General features: G+C 44.6%; 1 protein-coding gene across 1 annotated transcript in view; it reads left to right on the top strand.

Moving 5' to 3' along the window:
• Positions 1-18,861, top strand: part of LOC102477701 (monocarboxylate transporter 1) — a 27,510-nt gene extending 8,649 nt beyond the window's left edge. The window contains exons 2-6 of the mRNA XM_027772294.1: positions 6,296-6,463; positions 8,980-9,238; positions 11,586-11,729; positions 14,743-15,609; positions 18,429-18,861. Of these exons, the coding sequence (XP_027628095.1) occupies positions 6,437-6,463; positions 8,980-9,238; positions 11,586-11,729; positions 14,743-15,609; positions 18,429-18,667 (1,536 nt within the window). The 5' untranslated portion in view covers positions 6,296-6,436 and the 3' untranslated portion in view covers positions 18,668-18,861. The remainder of the gene's footprint in view (positions 1-6,295; positions 6,464-8,979; positions 9,239-11,585; positions 11,730-14,742; positions 15,610-18,428) is intronic.
• The last annotated feature ends 2,083 nt before the right edge of the window (positions 18,862-20,944 follow it).

Below are 20,944 nucleotides of genomic sequence, written 5' to 3'. Positions count from 1 at the left end.
ACTTTTAGTCTATGTATGTCTTTATCCATAAGGTGTGTTTCTTGTAGACAACATATAGAGAGGGTTTCTGATTGTTTATTATTATTATTGCTAATATTATTTTATTTAACTTTATTTATTTACTTATTTTAATTTGACCAAAGAGGGACAGAGAGAGAGAGAGAGAGTGAAAGTGAGAAAGAAAGCCCCCAGCTCTGGGACTAGAATTGTCATCAGCCACGTGGGAGTGTCCAGCACCTTAACCACCGTGCCACCCGCTGGCCCCATTCTGTGCCCCTTTGGGCCCTCTCTGTGATATTTCTGCCATCTGTCCATGTTGCCGCATCTCTACTTTGTTTCTTATAGCTGGCAGCGTTTCCACCTGTGGGAGGCCTGGCAGAGTGACCGCTGTGTCCTGCCTCTCTCTCTGGTGCCCCTGTACAACCCAGGGAAGGAGAACTGATGCTAAGAACGAGGACGGAGGCTTTGAGAGCACACCAGGGGCTCCAGGATGGGAGACAGACAGTATATGTTCAGATCCCGGCAACAGCCAAAGTGGGCTATTTTGTGGCCAGCAGAGGGACCTATGGGGGCATACACTGAGCTGAAATGAGGGTGTCAGGCTATCTGTATAAACTGGGGGGCCTGGATAGGCATGGTCTGTGGATCCGGGTGCTGGGTCCATGTCCCTCTGGGAAGCACTGGTTTCGACGCCGCCCCCAAGGAGCTGCTCTTTCTGGGTGTCAGGGTGCTGCTGGGTGAGCTTCAACCTTGCCCTCTTCAGCTTTGCTTGGTGGTTCTTGAACCAAACCTGCAGCACCGTTGGATGTAAGTCCATTTTTAAGGCCATTTCCTTCTGAAGGTTGGGGTGTGGGTATGGGTTCTTACTGATCAAGAAGTTCAAGTCTTCTAGCTGCTTCTCTGTGAGTATGGTCCGTCTCCTTTGTGAATTCTGGTGAGTGCCTGTGGGAGGGCCCTCTGAGCCTGCCATCTTGTCTAGATGCTGGAAAGCTCAGGACTAATGGTAGGTGTGTCTGGATATTTGAATGCCTCTCTGGTTTAGAAAGTTTTCTTCCAGGATTTCATGGAATAGATTTTCAATGCCCTTATTATTTTCTTCACCTTCTGGGATACCAATTATGCAGATGTTTGGGTACTTAATGGTATCTAGTATTTCTCATATATTGTCCTTACTTTTCTTGTTTATTTTCTCAGTCTTTTTGATCATTTTTTCTAGGTCAGAGGCTTTGTCTTCTACATTAAAGATGTGATCTTCTGTGTGATCTAATCTGCTTTTAATACTTTTGAGGGAGGTTTTAATTTCCTGTATCACAGCCTTCATCTCTAATAATTCCATCTGATTCTTTTTTATGGTGTTTATTTTTTCTTTCAAATCATGAAAGGACTTCCTCATTTCCTGGAGCTTGTTGTCTCTTTTCTCTTGCATCTTATTTAGTTTTGTCACTATAAATATTCTGAATTGTTTATCTGACATTTCCACGAGTTCCATTGTATTGTGTGTGGACGATGAGGAATTGATGTTTTCCCTTGGCGGAGAGATATTTTCTTGGTTGCTCATATTTCTTGTGCCTCTGCGATGGTTCCAAGTCATCTGGTGATTTATACATTCCTTCCTGAATTCTTCAAATTAATTCTGAGCATCCAAAGGTGTGCGGGAATAGGTGATATAGCGATCTTTCTTCTGCCCTACCTCTCTGATGCTCACCAGTAACCTGCACTGTTGTCACTGGACTTGAATGATTCAAAGTTCTCCCAGTTTCTAGGGAACAGATATGCCTTGGACTGAGCTGCTGAGCTTTAACTGAAGAAGACAGTAGGGACCATGAGGCGTGCAATGAGTACCAGGCCCTTCAGAAAACCCTGAAGTCTTAGAATTCAGAGGTATATGGCAGGGGATGAGTCACAGTCTCTGCAGCTCAGTCTCCCTGTTGCTTAGTGCAGCCAGGCCCCTTGCTGAAATGTCACGATGGAGCAGGGAATGGGACAAAGTCTTCTCAAAGTCCCAATCAACACACCTGAGGGTTCAAAGGCGAGTGGGGGAGGGGATGAGCCACGGGTCTCTGCAGCACAGCCTTCCAGCCACCAACATTACCCATCTTATAAATGAATGTTTATTTGCAGTGATTTTGTTTAGTAGTACTGTTCTGCTATGCTTCGAATGTGTCACCCCCGCAAAATTCATGTGTTAAGATTTGATTTCTATTGTGTCTGGATTTAGAGGGTAGAGACTTAATCCATCTATGGGGTTGAGAGGTGGGGTCTTTGGGAAGTGGCTAGACATCAGGGTGGGACCTCCATGACTGGAAATTTGTGGGTTTATAAGAAAACACTGACGCAGACATGCTATGCTCAAACTCTGGCCATATGATGTTCTGGGCTCCTCAGAACCCCACCAACACGAAGGTCTTCACCAGATGCAGCCACTTAACCTTGGATCTCTAAAACTGAGCTCAATAAACCTGTGTCTTTTATGGCTCTTCACCATCTTTCCTCTTGCCCCGGAGCCGCCGCCATGAACGTTGAGCTGTGCAGTGGGTACGAGATATACCCCGGACATGGGAGGTGCTACGCCAGGCCGACGGGAAGGTTTTTCAGTTTCTTATTGCAAAATGCAAGTCAGCATTCCTTTCTAGGAGGAATCCTGAGCAGATAAATTGGACTGTTCTTTACAGAAGAAAGCACAGAAAGGGACAGTAGGAAGAAATTGAAAAGAAAAGGACCCGCCGCACAGTCAGATTCCAGAGGGCTAACACGGTTGCATCTCTTACTGATTTCATGGCAGAGAGGAACCGAAACCTGAAGTTAGAAAGCTCAGTGAGTACAAGCTATCAGGGCTGCCAAGGAAGCAAAAAAGGCTAAGCAAGCATCTAAAAAGACAGCAATGGCTGCTGCTCAGGCTCCCATGAAGGCAGCACCTAAGCAAAAGATTGTAAAGCCTGTGAAGGTTTCTGCTCCCAGAGTTGGCGGAAGACGCTAATTTAGCAGATCAGATTTTACAATAAAGATCTAACTATAAAACAAAACAAAAATAAAACCTGTGTCTTTTATGAATCACCCAGTTTCAGGTATTCGGTTATTAAGCCACAGAGTGGACTGAAACAATGCCTCCTGTATCCATCTGTAAGTAGCATTACCATTAAAATAATTCACAAACCCAGCCATCTTTCCCTTCCTGTTTAAAAAGGGTCTGTGCACTAAGGTACGCTTGTTTTGGAAGCAGACATAATTGGATTTGGATAATGGGCTCTACCACTTAATGGGTTTGGCTGCCTCTTCATCTATAAAATGAGACTTCATTAATTTTATTTGTAGAATTGCCTTTTATCTGCCAGAAACTGTTCTAGGATGGGAATATATAATTCAACTTAATGGATGTTTTTTCTGCTCACGGGCACTTATGCCGTTTAGTGGGAAACGAGATTATCCCACACCTATGTTGTCAGGGGGTGCAGAGCAGGTCTAGGCACAAGGAAGGGAAAGACACGAAAGGCAGAGATGAGAACAGGCCCCTCTGAAGGACGTGGGGCTCCCCATTATGGCTGGAGCATAGTGTATGATGGAAGTCAGGAAGAGATGAAGGTGGAGAGGTAAGCAAAGGTTGGATTAGAATAAAATGGACTTTTTTTCCTCCAAAAAAAAGTTGCATGTGCCTGCCTGACAGAGATAGAGACAGAAAGCAAGAAAGCACCTCTCCTTGGGCGTGGCCATCCTGCAATCCCTTTTCCTCCTCTTTGTCCTTATAGGAATTTGGGCACGCATGCACATGCACCTGGCATGTTTTCCAAGCTGCCAGGTTCAGGATTTGAACTGTGCCATTGGCCATGTAGGATCTAGCTGCCTTAAATACCTTGCCACAGGCTGGCTCTAGAATGTTTTCAATGCTTTGCTAAGAAATTATTCTGAGGAGAGGCCAGCAGGTGGTGTAGGCTGCATGGCGAACTCTGCAGTTTTGAGTCCCAGGCCCAGCAGCTGGAAAGTCACACTGGGTGTGTGTGCGTGCATGGCCATTCTCCCAAGGGGATGATTTCTCACGTTCTCTCTCTTTCTCTGTCTCTTTCCAGTGAGCACATGCACTCTATAGCAAATTTTAAAAAGTTTTTTTGGGTAAAAATTATTCTGAGGGTGGTATATCTAGATCCATAGGAGGGTATTAAAGAAAGGAGCAAAATGACCAGGCTTTCCTCTTGAGAAGACTGCTTGGAAAATGAAATGGAGAAACAGAAAGATGGAAGATTGGGAAACTAATCAGCCCTGCGATATGGTGTCGCTATCCAAGGTGTTGTGGCTGTCAGAGTGAAGAAGGGGGTAGTCAGCAGCTCTACGGATTAGTCAGATACGGGACATGAGGGCAAATGAGAGAAGGATGGCTCCCAGGCTTCTGGTTTGGCCAGTGATTCGGGCTGGAAATCTGACTATCAGCTGAGCGGTAGTGAGCCACATCAGCAGATGAGATCTGAGTGTCAGAACACGAGGAGACTGTGTATGTGCAGCGAGTGAGTCTTGGGCCTTTCCAGCATCTAGTCTTCTGGGTTGATCAACTTCTTTATTCATTCATCAAATATTTGTTAAGCATTAGAACATGCCAAAGACCTAGGGACATAGCATTGTAAAAAGTCTCTGGTTTTCCTTTTTTTAGACGAGTTCTTGCTGTCACGGCCCTCCTACCCCAGCAAGGTGTGTGCCACAGTGTCCCACTCCTTTTTAGACAGAGGCTGTGTCATCCAGGCCAGCGTCAAGCCTGTGACCTTCTTGCCTCAGCCTCCCTGCATTGCTATGATTAGAAACAAGTGCCACTTAAGACCAGCAGATGGCATAGCATTTACACCACTGGACTGCCACATGGCCAACCATGGTTCAAGTCCCAGACTTGGTGGCTTCAGACTCACACTGAGCATGTGTGCGTGTGTACCCAAGATCCCAGGAGAACAAAGGAGAAGGGATTGCAACATGGCCATCTCCACCCCAGTCCCAGGGGGGTGATTTCTCATTTTCTGTCTCTCTGTCTCTCCAGTGAGCACACACAGGATAAGGAGTGAGATAAAAGAGGTCGCTGTTTGGTTTAGGGTGATCCAGAAATCTCCCTGTTATGTGAACATTAGATTGGAAATGGTGTCTGAGCAAACACAGTTCTAGGCCAAGATAATAGAAAGTTCAGAAACTCTGTAAAGAGTGCGATTGACATTCTCAAAAAATAAAGAGCCAATGTAGCTGGAGCAGTCCGAGCCAGAGCAAGCTACATACGGCCTTTGTAGCATTTTTAAAATGTTGTCCGTCCATTCTGTCTGTTCTGTGACTAGACCGCAGGCTGCAGGCATGTAAGTTCCACCCAGCCAATCAAGGCTTATACTGTGATTAGTCTTGGTTGAACCAAGTATTCACTCAAAGCGCAGTATGTTGTCAGAGCAGCATTTGGGGGATCTCGTTGCCTAGAGAGACGCTGGACTGCTATGGGAGAGTGTGGCAGTTAGGAGTTATTGCCAGGTCTTGTGTCAGTGACTTGAGGGCCTGTCTGAAAGTGAAACCAACACAGAAGAGGAGAGCTGGACCAGTAGATGGGCAGATGTCCCTGACCACCTCATTTGGTCCTTGAACCCAAACATGCCAAAAGTCAGAAACCCCCCCACCCTAGATTTCCCAGTTACATAAGCCAAGAAGACTTTCTTCTTTTTCTTTCCTTTTTTTCTTTTTTTAAGTACCATAGGGTACATCTGCTCATCAGAGAGAGAGAAAGAGAAATAGAGTGAAAGCACCTGCCCATGGGACGTGGTCATGACACAATTCCTTCTCTTCCATCTCTCCACCCTGTCAGGATTTTGGGCATGCGCACATGCACCTGTCAAGCCTCCAAGCTGGGATTTGAACTCTCATCAGCTGTATGGGATCCAGCTCCCTTAATCATTAGGCCACAGGGCTGCTCAAGCATTTTGTTTTTGTTTTTGTTTTTGCCATAGGGTGCATGCACTGGATCCAGCTCCCTTAATCATTAGGCCACAGGACTGCTCAAGCATTTTGTTTTTGTTTTTGCCATAGGGTGCATGCACTTGCCAGAGAAAGAGACAGAGAGAATGAGAAAGAAAGTGAGAAACACCCCCAGGGGGATGTCCACACTGCAATCCCTCTCCTCTATTTTCCTAGGATTTGGGGCATACATGCCCACGTGCCTGGTGTGATTTTCAAACTGCCAGGTTCAGGACTCAAATTGCTGTCGGCCATGTGCCTTAACCACCGTGCCACCTGCTGGCCAGCAGCATTTTCTTTTTATTCAAGCTGAGTTATATTTTTGGTTACTCACCAGCCTCATTGATATAAATAGAAGAAACGGAGTCATTGAATCAAAACGAAAAGGATTGAGTGACCTGCATGAAAGGAAGACGTCCAGGGAGAAGTAAAGGAAATCAAACATCCGAGGATGCATTTTCAGCAGTGTGAAGGCTGAATGAATGCTGAATTAACAAATGTTAAGGTGAGCACACAAGAAGCTTATGAGAGTCCAGCACAAAATAGGTAATTAAATAGCATCTAGGGCCTGCTCTGTGCTGCAGCGGTAAGGCACTGCTCATGAAGCTGGATCCCACAGGGCACCCACACTCTAAATCCTTGGCCTAGTCAGCCTGAGAACGCATCGAGTGCCCATGATTGGAGGGGCTGGGGGACTAGAGGAAAGGGATCTTAGCATAATCAGATGTTGTGGAGGGTACTTCTCTCTCACACACACACTCACCCTCTGTCTTTCATGTGCTCCATCATGAATAAAGATAAAAATATTCTAAAAAGAAAGAAAGAAAAGAAATAGGGCCAGCCAGGAGGTGTGGTGGTTAAGGTGGCTAGATCCCACATGGGTGACCAGACCCAGTGGCTTGCAAGCCTGCACACATGCCTGGAATGTGTGCATGTGTGCCTCAAATCCCAAGAAAATAGAGACAGGATTACAGCATGGTCATCCCTCTAAAGGGTGATTTCTCACTCTCTCTCTCTCTCTTTCTCTCTCTCCTCAGCAAGCATATGCACCCTATAGCAAGAACTGGGGGTCGGGGGAGAGTATCAGGCCAGTCGGTGGAATGGAGGTTAAGTTAGGTGGATTCCACATGGCCAACTGCACAGGCTTAAAAAACATGCAAGGTACATGTGCATGCATTCTCCTGGGAGGAGAATGGAGAAGGGATTACAGTAAGGCCATCTCTGGGTGTGTGTGTGTGTGGGGGGGTGTGGGGAGGTGATTTCTTCATTTCCTTCTCTGTATCTCTGACTCTTCAGTGAGCACATGCACCTTATGTCAAAAATCTAAAAACAAGCCAATAAATAAATAAATTGGCTAAGTGTCCACCTTAGTTTTGAAAAAGAATAAATTCCAAAAAGTGAAAATAGAAATGATTAAAAAGTCAATGAGGGGGACCAGCAGCTAGCATAATGGCTATCTAAAAACAAGCCAATAAATAAATAAATTGGCTAAGTGTCCGCCTTAGTTTTGAAAAAGAATAAATTCCAAAAAGTGAAAATAGAAATGATTAAAAAGTCAATGAGGGGGACCAGCAGTTAGCATAATGGCTATGTCGCTGGACTCCCATGTAGTTGACCATGGTTCGAGTCCTGGACCCGGTGGCTTAAACTCACACCGGGCGCGTGTGCGTGTGTGCCCAAGATCCCAAGAGGAGAATGGAGGAGAAGGGATTGCGGCATGGCCATCCCCCCTGGAGGGTGATTTCTCGCTTTCTGTCTCTCTGTCTGTCTCTGTCTCTCTCTCAAAAACCTCTCAAAAAAAAAATGTCAATGAGGGTTGGGGCCAGCAGGTGGTGTTGTGAATAAGTCACTGGACTCTCACACATGACTGACCAGGGTTTAAGTCCTAGACCCTAGTGACTTGAAAATCTCACCAGACCCACGAGCATGTGCTCTCTCTGGCAAGCACACACACCGTACAACAACAACAAAAAAAGTGAGGGTGAGCTGACGGCATGGTGGTTGGTTAAGGCATCTGGATCCCGCATGGCTGACAGTGCAGTTTGAATCCTAGACTCAACTGCAGGTGCATGTGTGTGCATGTCCAAAATCCCAAGAGGGAAATGAAGGATTTCAGGGTGGCAATTTCCATGGGAGGGGGCATTTCTCACTTTCTTTGTCTCTGGTGAGTGCACACACCTGATGGCAAAAATTTAAAAAAAAAAAAAAGAGTCAGTGAAATATAGGAAAAGATACAGTAAAAACAGCAAAGCTAAAAATGTTCTCTGAGGTAAACAAAAAAAATAGATAAACCTCTGGGATTAACGGTAGGGGAGAAGAGGGCACAGATTACGTGATTAAGGAGACATAGGCAGAGATCCACTGAGTTGAAAATTCTATGCCAGCAAATTTGAAAACTTTGATAAACTGGAAGAAGTTATAGGAAATGCCCTATCAAGACCCTGTAAAGATAGGAAAATACCCTTCCGGCAATAGAAGGGTGACTAAACCTATAATTGCTAAGGAAATTGAAGTAGGTGACTTAAAATCTCACATGGAGAACACAATGTCCAGATGCTTTGGGTGTACAGTGCAAGGGTAGTGAGTTTATAACTTTCTTTTTTGAAAGGTTTTTGCTATAGGGCGTGTGTGCTCACCAGAAAGACAGACAGAGAGACAGAAAGCGAGAAATCATCCCCCCAGGGTGGATGGCCACGCCGTAATCCCTTCTCCTCCATTCTCCTCTCAGGATCTTGGGCATGCACTCACACGCGCCCGGCATGAGTTTTAAGCCACCGAGTCCAGGACTAGAACCTATGTTGTCTACATGGGAGTCCAGCAACATAGCCATTATGCTAACTGCTGGTCCCATGAGTTTTTAACTTTAAACATCTAAAAATTATGGACAATATCATGACTTTTTCTATAGTATTTGGGGAGGATAAGTAACATTCATTTGCATATAGATGTTAGGGGGTTTTGTGAGAGTACTTTGTTAACGACCTCTTTGTTATGTACGGTTTCAATTTTCATATCTTTTAGATACTCGGATTGGAACTGCATTTGGAATTTACTTTACTGACAATGCCACCATCAAATGGAAGCCCCGTTGTGTACACTCCCCCAGATGGAGGCTGGGGGTGGGCAGTGGTAGTAGGAGCTTTCATTTCCATTGGCTTCTCTTGTGCATTCGGCAAATCTATTTCTGTATTTTACAAAGAAATCGAAGGTATATTTCATGCCAGCACGAGTGAAGTGTCATGGATCTCTTCCATCATGTTTGCTGTCATGTATGGTGGAGGTAAGTACCCACAGAGGTCTGTTCTCTAGCTTTTTTTTTGCAGAGGTCTTTGATAAAGGGTGCATGCGCTTGCCAGAAAGACAAAGAGACAGAAAGCGAGAAATCACCCCCACCCCCCAGGGGAATGGCCATGCCGCAATCCCTTCTCCTCCATTCTCCTATTGGGATCTTGGGCACTCACACACACGTGCCTGGCGTGAGTTTAAACCACCGGGTCCGGGACTAGAACCATAGTCGACTACATGGGAGTCCAGTGACATAGCCATTACACCAACTGCTGGTCCCACTCTTAAGCTCTTAATAGGCAGACAGACACCTTATTTTTGATGCCTTCATCAGTGAAGTTTTTGAAATGGTTTTTGAAGCTGTGTGATTATAATTATTTTTCATTTCTTTTGTCATTAAAGGCTATTTTCTCAATAATAACCAAATGTTTTGTTAGATAAATCATAATTTTATAGAATAGTTATTATTAAAAAGAATAACTTTCCTGAAAAGTTCATTGAAAGGCAATTTATTTTTGTATTTTAACTATCTTGTAACCTTGCTAAGCTCTTGGGGGGTATTTTGTTTTTTGGGTTTTTTTTGGTTTTTGTTTTTTGTTTTTTGGGTTTTTTTGGTACACACATACGGGCCCAGCATGAGTTTAAGCCATTAGGTCCAGGACTTGAACTGTGGTTGACTACATGGGAGTCCAGGAACATAGCCATACACCAAGTGCTGATCCCTTTCATTTTTATTTATTATTCTGAAACATTTTTTAATTAATTTACATTCATTCCCTAAGCATCATCACAGCAAACAAAATGTAATTTCCCATCCAGAATATACTGCATAGTGTCTTAATCATGCATGTTATTGTCAGTAATTTTCCATTCCTAGTTTCATATATCTATATATAAAATCCCTATTTCTCACCCTCTGCCCTTTCCCACCCTCTAAGCTCTTATTTCTCATAGTTTTTTGGTAGATGCTGCCTAAATTTTTAGATATGCAAACATAATTTCTGCAAATGTTGGTAGTTTGATTTCTTCCCTTTCCTTACACCTTTTCTTCCCTGGCTTGCTGTGCTGGCTCCGACTCCCAGTATCATGGTGAAGAGAACTGGTGATGGTAGGTGTCCTCGTTTTGTAGTTTGGTTTGGTTCTCTATGAGAAACAAAGCATACTTTAGCTAGTTTATAAGCATATGCTCTGAAGTCAGAAATTTCTTTAGATTTGCTCATACGTCTCATCATCTGTCTTAGCCACCAATACCCATCTAAAACATTAAAAATGTAGCAAACTGGGGACCAGCGGTTAGTGTAATGGCTATGTCGCTGGACTCCCACGTAGCCGACCGTGGTTCGAGTCCCGGACCCGGTTGCTTAAACTCACGCCGGGCGCGTGTGCGTGCGTGCCTGAGATCCCGAGAGGAGAATGGAGGAGAAGGGATTGCGGCATGGCCATCCCTCCGGGGGGTGATTTCTCGCTTTCTATCTCTCTCTCTCTGTCTGTATGGCAAGTGCATGCACCCTATAGCAAAAAAATGTAGCAAACTTGCTAAATATGCTAGCAAACACTTCTCAAAAAAAAAAAAAAATGTAGCAAACTTGCTAAATATGTGAGATCTTCAAAAGCTTATGGGAAAAAATGTGTTACAAGAAACTATCCATGGATTTCCAAATTTTTTGCATCAAAATGAATTCATACTTTTATTCCATTTTTTCCATGAACTTTTTGAAGTCCCCTTAACCACCATGCCACCTGCTGGCCCCAAGAGAATTATTTTTATTGCCAAAGAGCATGTGTGCTCACTAGAGACAAAGAGAGGGAGAAGGAGAAAATACCCCTCAATGGGATAGAATTACACCACAACCCCTTCTACATTTCTGTATTTTGTCAGGATTTTGGGCACACACACACACACACATGTGCCTGACATGTTTTTCATGCTGCTGGGGTTGGGGTTCAAACTGCAGTTGGCCATGCGGGATCCATCTCCCTTAACCAAGAGGCTATAGGGCCAGCCCAATACAGGAAGGATTTTATGAATATGTAAAATCAGAGTATTTGCAGCCTATTCTGCTTTTAAGAGATTGATTAAGGTCTTTTACACTTCAGTTAAAACCTGTCCAATATGTTCTATTAACGGGTGTGTAGAAAACGTATGATTGGTGCTACTGTTTTTGTGCATAAATCTATGACCCTGAAATAATGATCGGAAGCGACATTCCTTACCACTGCTTACTGTGTATTTAGAGGGCAGGGATTTTTGTCTTGGTACCCTTTCTGTCAGCAGTGCCTTGTGTGGGGTTGGATGTGAGGAATGGGCTGCTCCTTTACGTGAGTTGTTTGTTGTTTCCTAGGCCCGATCAGCAGCATCCTGGTGAATAAATATGGCAGCCGTCCAGTGATGATAGTTGGAGGCTGTTTGTCAGGCTGTGGCTTGATTGCAGCTTCTTTCTGTAACACCGTTCAGGAGCTTTACTTGTGTATTGGCGTCATTGGAGGTGAGTCACTACTGATTCTTTTTTTAAAAATTATTTTATTTGTTCATTTATTTTATTTTAATTTGACCAGAGAGGGACAGAGTGAGAGAGCAAGAGAGAGGAAAGTGAGAAAGCAAGTCACCAGGTCCAGGACTCGAACTGTGGTCAGCCATATGGGAGTCCAGTGCCTCTAACCACCATGCCACCCTGCTGGCCCCACTACTGATTCATTCCTAAGTATTATTATTTTTTTGTGTGTGTGGACCACATATAGCATTCGTCTGCCATTTTATTTTTTGAGAAATAAAATTTCTTCATTAGAAAAAACAGAGGTTTTATTTTAAAGAGCTGTAAATGTGTTAAGAACAGCAGACAAGCAAGCTTTTAAAGAATGTCCTGGCACATAATGGGTAGTTATTGTTTGTTGAATAAATTAGTTACGAGTTTCCTTCCTTCCTTTCTTCTTCCTTTTCTTTTTTTGGTATTAAGATAGAGTAGATAAAGGGTATGGGGTGAGCTGTGAATGGTGCGTTAGGGGTCAGCAGATGTTGTGGAGGTTAGGCAGCCAGATCCCACATGGCCACTGCACGGTTTAAGTCCTGGACCCACTGGCTTGAAAATCATGCCAAGCACATATGTATGCGTGCCCAAGATCCTCAGAGGAGAATGGAAAAGGGGTTGTGGCTTGGCCATCCCCCCAGGGGTGTACACACCCTCTGGCAAATTAAAATAAATAAATAGATATTTTAATCCATTCACAATAATAACACAAGGCAGGAATATCACTTTAGTTGTTCTTCTCTAGTTATTCAACTTTTATTTTTTCCTTTATTAATCAATTCATCAAACATTTACCGAGGCCCTGCCGTGTTGGTGCAGACAGTAGTGTACTGATCTGCAGTGCTGGATGCCACATGGCCAGCCATGGGTTTGGATGCCAAATCAACGTGAAATGTGACATGCATGCATACCGAGGGTCATGACTAGTTCCAGGCTGGGGAGAGGGGATTGCAGGGTAATGAGACCTTGTCGAGGGTATCCTCCCCCACCAATCTCTTTCATGAAAGAAATAAAAAATAAACTTAAAAAATTATTGATTTATTTATTTAGTGAATCTCTACTATATGCCAGGACTTAATATTGATTGAATCTCTACTATGTGCCAGGCACTAAAGCACTGTGGGGGCAGGGTCTACATGGTAGACAAGATTCCGGCTCTTTAGTGGAGGGAAGCAGACAGTCCAACAGATAAATGAATAAATAAGAAAAATACTAGATAGTAATAAATACTAAACAAAAACTTTAAATCGGTTTTCTTTGTTTCTTCATTCACGTGCATGTGAGAGAACGAAAGAGAAACACCCTCCATGGTGCTGAGTTGCTGCAATCCCCTCCCTCCAGCCCGCCAGCCTGCCAGGATCCTGGGCATGTGCATAGGTACAGTGTGTTTTCAGCCTGGCAAAGAGCTGGCACGTGGCTTCTAGCTTCAAAGACCTGTACTCTACTTACGGTACCAGAGACTGGGCCAAGAGCTATGATTTTATTTATTTATTTATTTTGAGAGATTTTTGCTATAGGGCACATGTGCTTGCCAGAGATACAGAGGGAGACAGAGACAGAAAGTGAGAAATCACCCCCTAGGGAGAAGGGCCATGATGCAATCCTTTCTCCTCCATTCTCTTCTTGGGATTTTGGGCATGCATGCAGATACACCTGGCGTGAGTTTAAGCTACCAGGTCTGGGCCTCCAATTGTGGTCGACTATATGGGAGTCCAGTGACATAACCATTACGCCATCTGCTGGTCCCAATATCTGTTTTTTTGTTGTTGTTTGTTTTTTTAATAATAATAATAATAATAAATTAAATAAAAAACAAAACAAAACAAAACAAAACAAAAAACAGAATCTTTCTGTGTCAAGATTCTCTGCCTCGGGAACCAGCAGCTAGCATAATGGCTATGTCGCTGGACTCCCACGTAGTCGACTGCGGTTCGCGTCCCGGACCCGGTGGGTTAAAACTCACACCGGGCGCATGTGCGTGCGTGCCCAAGATCCCGAGAGGAGAATGGAGGAGAAGGGATTGCGGCGTGACCATCCCCCCTGGGGTCACTGTCTCTCTACCTAACCCATGTGCCCTATGGCCAAACAAACAAAAAAACAAACCTTAAAAAAAAAAAAAAAGATTCTCTGCCTCACCTGCATAACTGGGCCTGCAGGTGCCTGCTTTCAAGGTGGGCTGAGTGTCAGACCTGGGTCCCCCTCTTAGCTAGAGCCGGAGCTAGCTAAGGGCCAAATCCTCGGCTTCCCGACCAGGGTGAGAAGTATGCATGGGCAGTTCTTGGAAAGATAGAAATGAGAGTGCCCTGGCCTGCTTTACCGATAGGACAGCAAGAATGAGAGACTACGTAGGAACTTCGTGGAATCATTATTTCTCCCAGCCCCACTGACTGAAAAATCTATTTTTTCCTTGTTGTTTCCAATTCCCTGTTCCTCAGGAAAGCTAATATTATGAACCTAAATATAGAATACTACATTTATTATTCTTTTGGTTGCTAGAGTGGAAAGATTTGTTTTATGTTAAATTTTAAAGTTGGCATTTGCTACATAAAGAGACTTTATAGCTATATTTATTTGATATCCACCCACCTAATGATCTAGGAAGTGTACAAGCCTCCCTTGGGCTGGCCCCATGGGCTGGTGGTTAAGAGGGTGAGATCCCATACCGCACAGTGAGTCCCAGCCCTGGGAGCTTGAAAATCACACTGGGTACATGTGTGTGCTAGCCCAGAATTCCAGCAGGATGGAGGAAAGGAGAAGGGATTGCGGCGTGACCACGCCCCTCCTCATGGGGTGCTTTCTCCCTTTCTCTCTTCTGTCATCTCTCTCTGGTAAGTATGCACGTGCCCTCTAGTAAACTAAAAGCCTCTCTTACAATGGTGCTGAATTTGTTCTTTTTCTGTTTCGTTTGTATTTAATTGTTAATAAATGTTTCTGACACTTATCACAATAAGTAGTTTTTTACTTTCCCTTCCAGGCCTTGGGCTTGCCTTCAACTTGAATCCAGCTCTGACCATGATCAGCAAATATTTCTACAAGAGGCGACCACTGGCCAATGGGCTGGCCATGGCTGGCAGCCCTGTGCTCCTTGCAGCCCTGGCCCCCCTCAATCAGGCTCTCTTTGATATCTTCGGCTGTAGAGGAAGCCTCCTAATTCTTGGGGGTATCTTACTAAACTGCTGTGTAGCTGGATCCCTGATGCGACCCGTAGGGCCTAAGCCTAGCCAGATGGGGCAAGATAAGTCTAAAGAATCCTTTCAGGAAGCTGGAAAATCTGAGACAGAAAAAGGTGCGGGCGACGCAAGCCCAGAACTTAACAGCGGAAAGCCCAAAGAGGAGAAGCGATCCGTTTTCCAAAGGGTTAACAAACTTCTGGATTTATCCCTGTTCGCTCACAGAGGCTTTGTCCTGTACCTCTCTGGTAATGTAATAATGACTTTCGGACTGGCTACACCTTTAATCTTTCTCAGCAGTTACGCCAAAAGTCAACATCACACTAGCGAGAAGGCCGCCTTCCTTCTTTCTATTTTGTCTTTTGTCGACATTGTAGCCAGACCGTCTATGGGACTTGTAGCTAACACAAAATGGGTAAGACCGCGGATTCAGTATTACTTCGCTGCTTCTATCATCGCAAACGGAGTGTGCCATATGGTGCTGCCTTTATTCACCAGCTACATCGGGTTCTGCGTCTACGCGGGCGTCCTTGGATTTGCCTTTGGGTGGTTTAGCTCGGTGTTGTTTGAAACACTGATGGACCTCATTGGACCCCAGAGGTTCTCCAGCGCCGTGGGACTGGTGACCATTGTGGAATGCTGTCCTGTCCTCCTGGGGCCACCGCTTTTAGGTATAGTATGTCTTCTTACCTCTGGTTCCATTACCATGAAACAAGCATGTACCATTGGGAAGGGGACAGAAAGCAGAGATTACTAGGCTGGCTCATAGCCTGATGGTTAAGAAGAGCTGGATCTCACATTGCTGACCATGGTTCGAATCCTGACTCAGCAGCTTGAAAAAATAACACTCCAGTATGTGTATGTGTGGGCCCTAAATCCCAGCAACATGGAGAAATGGAGAAGAGGAGATTGTACTACGACCATCCCCCGGGCGGTGCTTTCTCACTTCTCTCTCTCTCTCTCTCTCTCTCGTGAGTGCACATGCTCTCTGGCAAGAAGGGAAGGAAGGAAGAAGAAAGGAAGAAAGCAGAGCTCGGTGAGCTGTTGGATGGCAAAGTGTGAGACTTTCTCCTCTGCACCCTCAGTGCTGGCTCAGCATGAATGCTCAAATGCTCACAGAATTGAAGTGAATCAGACCATTAAGCTGAAAGGAGAATCAAATATTATTACAAAGCTTCAGTGGTTTTTTTCCCACACTTTTTCTTTCTTTCTTTTTTTTAATTTAACTTTATTTATTTATTTATTTTACTTTTGACCAGAGAGGGACAGGGCAATCAAGCAAAGGAGAGAGAGAGAGAGAGAGAGAGGGGACGTGAGAAAGCAAGCCACCAGGTCCGGGACTCAAATCGCAGTCAACCCAGTGAGAGTCCAGAGTCCTTAATCACCACACCACCTGCTGCCCCTCCCTTCCTTAATTTTGTCAGAAGGTGCATGCATTTGTCAGACAGACATAGAGAGGGAATGTGAGAAAGAAAACCACACACACACACTCCCCATCTCACCACAATCCCTTCTCCATATCTCCCTCCTTTCAGGATTTTGGTCATACATGAATAGGAGCCTGGAGTAGTTCTCAAGCTGCCGATTCCAGGACTCGAACCATGCGGTCTGCCCTGTGGGATCTTGTTGCCTTAACCACCACGCCACCAGCTGGCCCAGCATTTGATTGACTGACTTTCTTTCTTTCTTTCTTTCTTTCTTTCTTTCTTTCTTTCTTTCTTTCTTTCTTTCTTTCTTTCTTTCTTTCTTTTTTTTACTTTTTTGGGATTTGTTTGTTTGTTTTTAGTTTGCTATAAGGCACATATGATCCCGAGAGAGAGACAGAGAGAGAGAAATCACCCCCCCCCCCCGAGGGGATAGAATGCCACAGTCCCTTCTTCATTTTCCTTTCAGGACTTCGGGCACACACATATGCACACACATCCAGCATGTTTCTTAAGCCACTATCTGAGACTTAAACCCCACAGCCATGTAGGATCCAGGCACTTTAACATCCATGCCATCTGCCCTCCACCCCCTGCCAACATTTGTTTGCTTGTTGATTTTTGCTTTTAGCCATGGGGTGTGTGTGCTCACCAGAGACAGGGAGGCAGAGGAAGGGAATGTGAAAAATTACCTCCCAGACAGATGGTCATGCCACAATCCCTTCTCCATTCTCTCAGGATTTGGGGCATGCACACACATGTGCCTGGCATGAGGTTCAAGCTGCAGGGCTCATGGGAGTCAGCATGTGTGAGTCCAGTGCCTTATGCTACCTGCTGCCCCACTCCCCTTGATGTTTTTTAAAATAATTTTTTCTGGGGACCAGCAGTTAGCGTAATGGCTATGTCGTTGGACTCCCACGTAGTCGACCATGGTTCGCGTCCTGGACCTGGTGGCTTAAAATTCACACTGGGCGCATGTGCATGCGTGCCCAAGATCCCGAGAGGAGAATGAAAGAGAAGGGATTGTGGCGTGGCCATCCCTCTGGGGTTGGGGGTGATTTCTTGCTTTCTGTCTCTTTGTCTCTCTGTCTGGCTAGCGCATGCGCCCTATAGCAAAAAAAAAAAAACAAAAAAAACAAAAACAAACTCTAAAAATATTTTTTTTTCTGGGGCCGGCAGGTGGCATGATGTTTAAGGCGCTGGACTCCTACATGGCAGACTGCAGTTCAAGTTCCAGACCTGGCACTTGCTTTCTCACTTTCTCCCTCCTTGTCTCTCTCTGGCTAAGTTGTTTTTTTTTTTAATAATATTAAATAAAATTATTCTTAAACAGTAATTTTTCTGTCATAAAACTAGCATGATTAATATAGAAAAATACATAATGTACAACTTCACTTTTAACATACTAGTGGTGATTGCATTTTAATCATGAAATTTATCTCCATAGTAATATTTAATATAACAGTAGCGATCCGGTGAGAGCTCATAGTGTACCAGAGGCTGTCAAATCATTTATATATCCTGTCATATCTCCCAAGAGGAAAATGGAAGAGAAAGGATTGTGTGACGTGACTATCCCCGCCGGGGGGAAGGGAGGTGATTTCTCACTTTCTGTCTCTCAGTCTGTCTCTGTCTCTCTGGCGAGCACATGCACCCATAGCAAAAAATCTCTCTAAAAAACAAACAAAAATTATTACTTGGGACATGTGTGTGTGCTTGTGAACAAAATCCTGAAAAGGAATGGAGGAGAAGGAATTGTGGCATGGCCATCCCTCCCTCCCAACCAGGTGTTTTCTCACTCCCTCTCTCCTCTGTCTTTGGTGAGCTCACACGCCCTGTAGCAAATTTTTGTACAAGAAAGTAAAAGGAAACAAAATCAGCATGGTATTATAAATGACAGAGCAGGTCAGTTTAACAATTCTTTTTTATGCTGATGTGTCATTTGTGGGCGCTTTGAGGATGGGATTGACATCTTCTTTCCGAGTAGATGATTAAATTCTGTTTAGGGAAGGGTATCCTTGTTTATTTTTACCTACATACTTTTTTCTTTTTTAACTTATCTTCAGGTCATCTCAATGACATATATGGAGACTACAAATACATATACTGGTCTTGTGGTGTAATCCTAATTACCGCAGGCCTCTATCTCTTTATCGGCATGGGCATCAGTTATCGACTTGAGGCAAAAGAACAGAAAGCAGAGAAGCAGACGAAGGAAGGCAAAGAAGAGGAGCCCAAAGAAGTTCCTGAAGAATGTGGACTAGGAAGGGCCCCAGAGAACAGAGCATCTAGTCTGAAATCATAACCAGAGGAGTTTTGACCAAAGAGAACTGAAAATTCAACTGAACCCTGTTCTCTGAGTGTAGGACAGTGGGCACGCCCATGGAATCACATTAGGCACTCAGCAATGGAATTCTTACGTAACTCTTTTATAGCAGTCTAAAATAACTGATTATATTCTAGGGACAGGGGATTGATAAAAAATGAAGGAAGGGGAACCAGCAGTTAGCGTAATGGCTATGTCGCTGGACTCCCACGTAGTCAACTGCGGTTCGCGTCCTGGACCCGGTGGCTTAAAACTCACACCAGGCGCATGTGTGTGTGTGCCCAGGATCCTGAGAGGAGAATGGAGGAGAAGGGATTGTGGCGTGACCATCCCCCCTGGGGGGTGATTTCTCGCTTTCTGTCTCTATGTCTCTCTCTGTCTGTCTGGCGAGCGCACGCGCCCTACAGTGAAAATCTCTCCAAAAAAAAAAAAAAATGAAGGAAGATAATTACTTTTATTTGAACTCAGATTTATTAAGGTATACTCAACATATATTACAATTCCCCCTTTTTAAAGTTGTATGAGAGGGTGTTTTGTTTTTGTTTTTGTTTTGGAGAGCTTTTTTCTATAGGGTATGTGTGCTCTCCAGAGAGACAGAAAGACAGCAATCACCCTCCAGGGGGGATGGCCACACCACAATCTCTTCTCCATTCTCCTCTCAGGATCTTGGGCACACACACACATACACCCAGCATGAGTTTCAAGCCACTGGGTCCAGGACTTAAACCTTGAGCGACCATGTGAGAGTCCAGTGCCTTAACCACTACGCCACCTGCTGGCCCCAAGTTTTATGAGTCTCAATGGAAATGTTGAGTCAAATAACTACTACCCAATATAGAACATTTCTAACAACCAAAACAGTTTCCTCCTGCCCTTTTGCAGTCATCGGCTTCCCTCACCCCCCACCCATGGCAGCTACTGATCTGATTGCTGCGGCCTGCAGTTTTGCCTTTTCCAAAACTGGGTAAGTGGAATCACGTGTGTAGCTGTGGCATAGTGGGAAATGTATCGTGGTCTTTGTCCACACAGCTCCTAAAAGCCTTGTAATCGCTGGAGTGAGAAGAAGTGTTTTTTGTAGGAAATTATCTGTTGATAATGTGTATAATACCTTTAACTGGACAAATACACAGTGTATTCATCTGGGAACATTCATTTTGCAGGCTGTAATGATACACAGAGATTAAATGTATAAAAACTAACAACTATGGAAAGAAGGAAAAAAGTAAATACATTATGGGAAGAAAAGAATTGTTTTTTGCGTGTTAACGAGATGGCTGGTGACAAGAGTCCTCTAATAGCTTCAGGATGGGGCTGGTCTCCAGAAAGACCAAGGAGCAATTAGAGGACTGGAACTTTCACCTCCAGCCCCTGAGCTCTGGGAGGGGGAGGCTTGTAATGAAACCTCCATTAAAAATCCCCAAACAACAGGGTTCAGAGAGCTTCTGGGTTGAAGAACACTTTGAGGCGCTAGGAGGGAGGCTAGCTCCCAGGGAGAGGGCTCCATGGCCGTCCCTCACACCTCACCCTATGAATCTCTTCCTTCTGGCTTTTTCTGAGTGGTATGTTTTATAATAAATCAGTAAAGGTAAGCAAAGTATTTCTCTGAATTCTCTGAGCTGTTCTAACAAGTTATTGAACTTGAGCAGGTTGTAAGAACCCCAAGTTAGAGGTGATTATCAGAAATCTAAGATCTGGGACAAGCAAACGGTATTAGAAATGAGTGTAGTCCTATGGGGCTGAGTCTCTGATTTCTGGAGTTTAATACTAACTCTGAATAGTTAGTGGCAGAATTTAATTGGATTGAGAACCAGCAGATGGCATAATGGTTACATCACTGGACTCCCACTTAGTCGACTGCAGTTCAAATCCCAGATTTGGCAGCTTAAAACACGCCAAGCACATGTGTGTGCATGCCCAAGATCCTGAAAGGAGAATAAAGGAGAAGGGATTGCGACATGGCCATCCCCTCTGGGGCGGGGTGGGGGGGTGATTTCTTGCTTTCTGTCTCTGGTGAGCACACACGCCTTACAGCAAAAATCTCACTTTAAAAACATTTAGGGACCAGGGATCAGCAGTTAGCGTAATGGCTATGTCGCTGGACACTCATGTAGTCAACCCCAGTTTGAGCCCGACCCGGTGGCTTAAACTCACGCCGGGCATGTGTGTGTGTGTGTGTGTGTGTGCGCGCGCGCACCCAGGATCCCAAGAGGAGAATGGAGGAGAAGGGATTGCGGCATGGCCATCCCTCCTGGGGGG

This window comes from Tupaia chinensis, unplaced genomic scaffold (genome assembly GCF_000334495.1).
Source record: "Tupaia chinensis unplaced genomic scaffold, TupChi_1.0 Scaffold000270_2, whole genome shotgun sequence".
Taxonomy (NCBI): Eukaryota; Metazoa; Chordata; class Mammalia; order Scandentia; family Tupaiidae; genus Tupaia; species Tupaia belangeri.
Note: the sequence above shows the minus strand (reverse complement) of the source record. Positions and strands in the feature narration are given on the sequence as shown.